The 6,000-nt window shown below is 38.9% G+C and overlaps 1 protein-coding gene across 1 annotated transcript in view; it reads left to right on the top strand.

Annotated features, from left to right (window-relative positions):
* The first annotated feature begins 1,485 nt into the window (after window positions 1-1,485).
* Window positions 1,486-6,000, top strand: part of adamts15a (ADAM metallopeptidase with thrombospondin type 1 motif, 15a) — a 30,127-nt gene continuing 25,612 nt past the window's right edge. Inside the window, exon 1 of the mRNA XM_067408426.1 lies at window positions 1,486-2,610. Within this exon, the coding sequence (XP_067264527.1) occupies window positions 1,567-2,610 (1,044 nt within the window). The 5' untranslated portion in view covers window positions 1,486-1,566. The remainder of the gene's footprint in view (window positions 2,611-6,000) is intronic.

The raw sequence follows: 6,000 nt of genomic DNA, 5'->3' as shown, positions 1-6,000 counted from the left end.
CCTGAATACACTTTAAACTCATAAAACCTCTAAAGAACAAAACAGAAAGACACATGATTCAAAATAAATAGGGACATCTAAGAGGTTATTCACAAAACACACAGTGAGAGGTTTTCAGCGAGGTCTTCATTATCACAGCGCAGTACATATGCGTAGCGCAGCGTACAGGTTGATTTCAAAACCATCGCTAAGGGGCAGCATTGTATCATTTGTATAATTTTGGAAACTAGAGTTTTTTCTGCTTATATAACAGTTTGACAAGAGATCGTATGGCATCCTACAGTATAAAAAAATTGTCCAATAATACTATAATGATTTTGCATGGAATAGAAAGAGTATTTTTCTGAAATTATTGGTCGTAGTTTAAAGGTTTTTACTAAGTTGTGCTGAAATTTCTTCACCACAAGATGTCGCTCTTACACCTGTGCATAACTGAATGGGGTCCACTGAACAAGTATATCAAATTTTTAGATTCAGCAGTCACGACAGAGACACAATTAAAAAATGTTATCTTTAGCATGTCACCGTTAGCATCCCCTCAGGTACCCCTCTATACCTTAGCTACCTAAAAGGTGCATATACTATAATACAGCTGAACGATACTAATAATATGCATCCTAAGGATAGGTGTACCTTTAAAGGAATAGTTCACTTTCAAATGAAAATTAGCCCAAGCTTTACTCACCCTCAAGCCATCCTAGGTGTATAAGACTTTATTTATTTATGCATTTATAAGCTCCGTGGCCTTCTGAAGTGAAGCGCAAAGCGATGCGTCTGTTTAAATTAAATATCCATATTTAACAAGTTATGAAGTAAAATATCTAGTTTCCGCTAGACCGCATTCTGTATTCAATGTACGAAGAAAGTGTAAAACTCTTGCAGTTCAAAAAGCTTACGCTACGTCCTACGCCTTCCCTATTCAACTTACGGAAAAAGTGTAACTGACGCGACGCCAGTTTACACAACTTGAATATGGAAGGCGGTCTGGCGGAAGCTAGATATTTTACTTCATAACACAAACGCATCGCTTTGCTTCAGAAAGCCTTTATTATTGGAATTTAGGTCCCATTATAACCTCTCCTTAAATGATGAATATATCGCTCCCTGGTTTTTTGAAGGTTTCAGAAAAGAGAAGGGAAATGGAAATAGATACAAGTTAAGACTAAAAAAAAAAAATAATTAAGATCACTTAATAGAATATATTTAGAACTCTGCAGTACAGCATTGATATGTCTATGTCCATGCACTGTCCTCCCCTTGCGAACTTCACATCACAAGTGACTGTTTGGATGCTGTAGATGAAGTGGGAGGGAAACCCTGCTCTTGGAGCGCTGCAGGCTGATGATGCGAAAGCTCACAGAGCCACAAGTAGTTGCGAGCTTAACCTTAAACCGAGAGGCATACCCAATGAGCGCACTCGAGCACCTCCCCAAAATCTTCTGATTACAAGCGCTAGATGTTTACACATGACGTGTGCGCATAAAGACGACAGATGAGCAGTGCCGCTTCAGTATACAGGTACAAGAAAGGGATGGATCACAGACCGGCGGATTTCACACTTTGTGGATGAGCACAGAAAACATTTTAGTGCAACCGCATCCTGGAATATTGTTGCATCCACATCTCATTCTTTCTCAGTTTGCGCTTTATAAATCATATTTCTCGCGCACAAACATGTTTTTGTTGCTAAGATCAGTTCTTCTTGTTAACGTGTTCTATGCTCAATTGGAAATTGTGAATTCAATGCAGAGTCAGTTTTGCGTGCCGGTCAGACTGGATCATGTCAAGAACAGTTTAGTCGGCGCTGAAGACAACACGTTGGCGCAAAAAGTTGTATTCAAAATAAGTGCATTTGAACAAGATTTTGTACTCGAATTGCAGTCGGACTCCAGCTTCATTGCTCCAGGATTCTCAACGCGCGCCGACTCAGCTGCTCAAAATTCCGCGCACAGCGAAGATCTGAGCCGGTGTTTTTATGCCGGTGAGGTGAATTCTGACCCATATTCCTATGCAGCGCTCAGCTTGTGCAAGGGGCTGCAGGGCGCATTCGGTTACGATGGCTGGGAATATTTCATCACTCCGGCTATTAACGACACCGACCGGGACAATATGGATGCGCATGTCATCAGGCGCAGATCTAACGCCAATATGAGTGGAAACTCCACGTCAAGGTGCGGCGTGGACAGCGATGTGACCCACACCGTTGCACAGTCTTTGGCGAAGTTCAAGCACATGAAGGAACACATGAGTAACCTCACTATGTCAGTTCTGAAAAACCGCTCGAAAAGATTCGTCTCCATTCCGCGTTATGTAGAGACATTAGTGGTGGCCGATGAATCTATGGCCAAATTCCACGGTGATGACCTCAAGCATTACGTGCTAACCTTAATGTCCGTGGCGGCTAAGCTTTACAAACACCCCACCATTCTCAACTCTATCAGCATCGTGGTTGTCAAGTTTATGGTGATTAACGAGGAAGAGAAAGGACCCAAGGTTTCCGGGAACGCGGCGATGACCCTGCGTAATTTCTGCACCTGGCAGAAGAAGCTGAACAAAAACAATGACAAGCATGAGGAGTATTGGGATACGGCAATCCTATTCACAAAACAGGTAAGGTGTAATGCGCGTTTCGTCAATAGGGGGGGGGCAGTTTGAGAATCAGCGAATAGAATGATCCTGCTAATGTATCTTGTGGTAATTATATCAAGATGGCTTGCAACATGAAACAAAACTGAACACAGACGGCTGCAATTTACTTGCTCAATAATCAAACCAATTTAGACATGATTTATGATGACATTGTAATCACAGCTTTTAAGTCCAAAGGTGCACTGCATAAATATCAATATGGTGTTTTATTCATGTGTTGTTTGTAAAAAAAAAAAAAAAAAAAAGAAAAAAAAAAGTTTTTATTCTAAAAAAAAAAAGGAATATCAGATCACACATTGGTATACATAGGTTTTTCAAACTCTGAAATATGTTTTGTGTCTCTCAGAGTAATGGGCAGGCTGCAACAAGAGCGGCCTCTCCAGTTAACCTGTAGTTGCCATGGGCTTCCCATCATGTTTATAAGTGTTGTTAAGGTCATGGGTCAGGCCTGCCTTGAAGCTACTGCCCTGTATTGGCAATGCGAGTAGGAATGTGTGCTCTGAGTCAGCAGAGATACCATTCACATTTGCTGAGTGATAAAATAATTTGCTTATTGATCTCAATGAACTTTTGGACTATTATTTTTAATTGATAGCATTTCGAGCAGGATTTGACACTGGATGTACAACTTCTAAATTTAAAAAAGGGCAATGTCTTCAAATTAGCATTTGCATTAGGTCAGATCTAAATGTCACAACAACTCTTGGCTGGTTTGAGAAGATTCTTTTGGGAGAAAACAGAAAGAGTGTGAACTTTGAAAGTAAAGGGATAATTCACACAAAGATAAAAGTTGTGTTATCTTTTGCTCACCCTCATGTCATTCCAAACCCCTATGAATCTCTTTCTTTCATGGAACCCAAAAGGTGAAGAAAATCTTGGCCACTCTTCTTCATACCATTAAATGAATGGGGAAGGGTGCTGTCAAACTCCAAAATGACCTTAAAGTTGACCTCACAATTCATGCACTATTATACACACAGCAAGATTTTCAGTCAACAATTATTTAAATTTCAGATTTTTTTCATACAAAACTTCCATTTTCATACAAAACTTCCATTTGATTCCAGAAGATTTGGAATATAGTGCTAGTGATATGTAGCCTACCGATTTAATGATCCTTTTATATAATGGATTTTTTCAATTTTGTCAATTAGCCAATTTTGTTTAAATCAAGGACTGCAGAAATGAGATTTAATTCAACAAATGTATAATATTCTAGTACTTAGTATGCCCTCCATAATTTTGAATATACTGCTCTGACCCTTCTTGGCATGGAGTGTACAAGTTCATGACAAATCTGTCATCTGTCTTGTTTAACTCCTGGATGATGAGCTCCTTAAATGCCCTGATCTTTAATGGGGAGTGTTGCTCAACTCGTCTCTACAGAATCCCCCACAGATGCTCAAGAGTGTTAAGATTGAGTGCAATACATGTCCACAGAAGGTTTTTCACTCTTGGAGAATGCATATTCTCATTGTCATTTTGAAAAAATGCCCAACAATGCAGGGAATGAGGAAAGGGTAACATCTGTTTCAAGTTTGTGTATTAAATTACACAGTGGTGTTGGAATTCTTGACAGCATTGATAAAGCACAACTCCCTCATACCTTCAGCACTCATACATCCCTATATAAGTGCTTTACTACCACTGAACTTTACTGTGGGAACCAGGCACTTCTCACTGTACTCCTCCTCTAGCAACACCACAACATTTTGGATGCTGTTAGATCCAAAATGATTGAATCGGTCTCACAAGACCAGAGTATTGATTCCCAGAATCTATATTTTGTAAATATGGGCATTGGACACGGCTAACTGACTTTATTGTGCTTTGGGTACAGTAGGTAGTTCCAGTGAGAACAACAACCATGCATGTCATTTCTGCAGGCTGCATCTTACTCTGTGAGATAAACAGTCACTCTTTTCATAGCTTTTGCTGGCTCTGAGACACTCGCTTGGTATTTCTCCTGCTCTTTGTCTAGCAAAAAATCCCTCATCACTAAATGAAAGCTGAAAAATGAAGGCCTGATTATTTCAGGGGCCTTGTTACATGTCTATTGTTTTTGAATTTCTGTGTTACTTTTGCTATATTTTCACACTTAAAACAATGATTTAGTAATCCTCTTGTACCACTGTCCTCTTTTGTGCTAAGAAATAAGTCTCTCTCCCAAGTGATTCCATTGTTGTCAGCATTAAGTCTGAGAATGAATCAGTGGGCTATATAACACTTTTAATATTCAAGAAATTACTTCTCTTTAAATGTTTTGTTCAACTTACTTGATCAAACATTGCCTTAAACTTACACCAGAAATTTTTTATTTCATTATATTTTGTAACTTTTAGGAGGGTGTGCTCATTTTTGCTACATTTTATTACCTTGATAAGAAAATCTTATTTTCCTGAATAATTTAGACATGCTTCTTTGGTAATTGATTTAGCAGACTTGCTGGAATGTTATATCTCTAAAGAATCCCAACATGTCTCTCATTATGCTGTGCACTGTACATTGTCAGAAAATTCCAAAAACATACCTACCTGTACATACAAAAAAAAAAAAAAAAAAAAAATGAACACAAGTGGTAATAAAACACCAACAACCTTTATTCCGTTTCACATAAATTATGGTGGTGTGCAAATTATTGATTAATAAAAACTTATTTTTTGCATGTTTTTTGACTGAAAATGACTGACAATCTTTATTGGTTACCAAACCTGTCTGAAATTCTGCTTGTTAGTGTCTGTATTGTCCTTCAACTTCACATCTTCCTGCCCTTATTTAACGCCACTGCAGAATAAAAGTATCTCCTCACAAACAGAGCACTGTTTCCATTCATTTCAGCTGTTATCAACTGTTTTCAATGACATTGAATATTAAGGAATGGCTACAAAGCTCAGCATTCAATCCCCAGTCTGTCAGTTTATGCTTTTACTCACACAAACTCCTACTTTGCACCGACTCACCCTTACTAACCCGCATGAACTCATTTTAGGCTGTCAGCTGTTTTTTAGGAACACTTGTATTTGTGAAAACAGCTCCAAAGACGCCAGATGAGTGCAGCCATTGTATCCGCTGGTAATCTGCTACAGTTACACATGACCTGAGCTGGACATCCAGACCAGTTATGTCTGCCTAGTCTGGATGACAGCTGTAGTGAATCATTCTTAGGGGAGTAAATGTTTTATTGTTTCTTCTCCAAAGGGAACTTATGAAGCATTTTAGCAAGAGAGCACAGTTACTCCCTACATTCTTCCACTCGTTATGTTCATTACTCCCTGTGGACAGAGAGAGATTGTTGGGTTTCTCCATGGTCTTGGATGAGTCAAGAAGATTTGGAGAGGGGTTAGACTTGTA

Source organism: Chanodichthys erythropterus, chromosome 13 (assembly GCF_024489055.1).
Source record: "Chanodichthys erythropterus isolate Z2021 chromosome 13, ASM2448905v1, whole genome shotgun sequence".
NCBI classification, from domain to species: Eukaryota; Metazoa; Chordata; class Actinopteri; order Cypriniformes; family Xenocyprididae; genus Chanodichthys; species Chanodichthys erythropterus.
The sequence above is the reverse complement of the archived record's forward strand: the minus strand, read 5'-3'. Positions and strand labels throughout refer to the sequence as shown.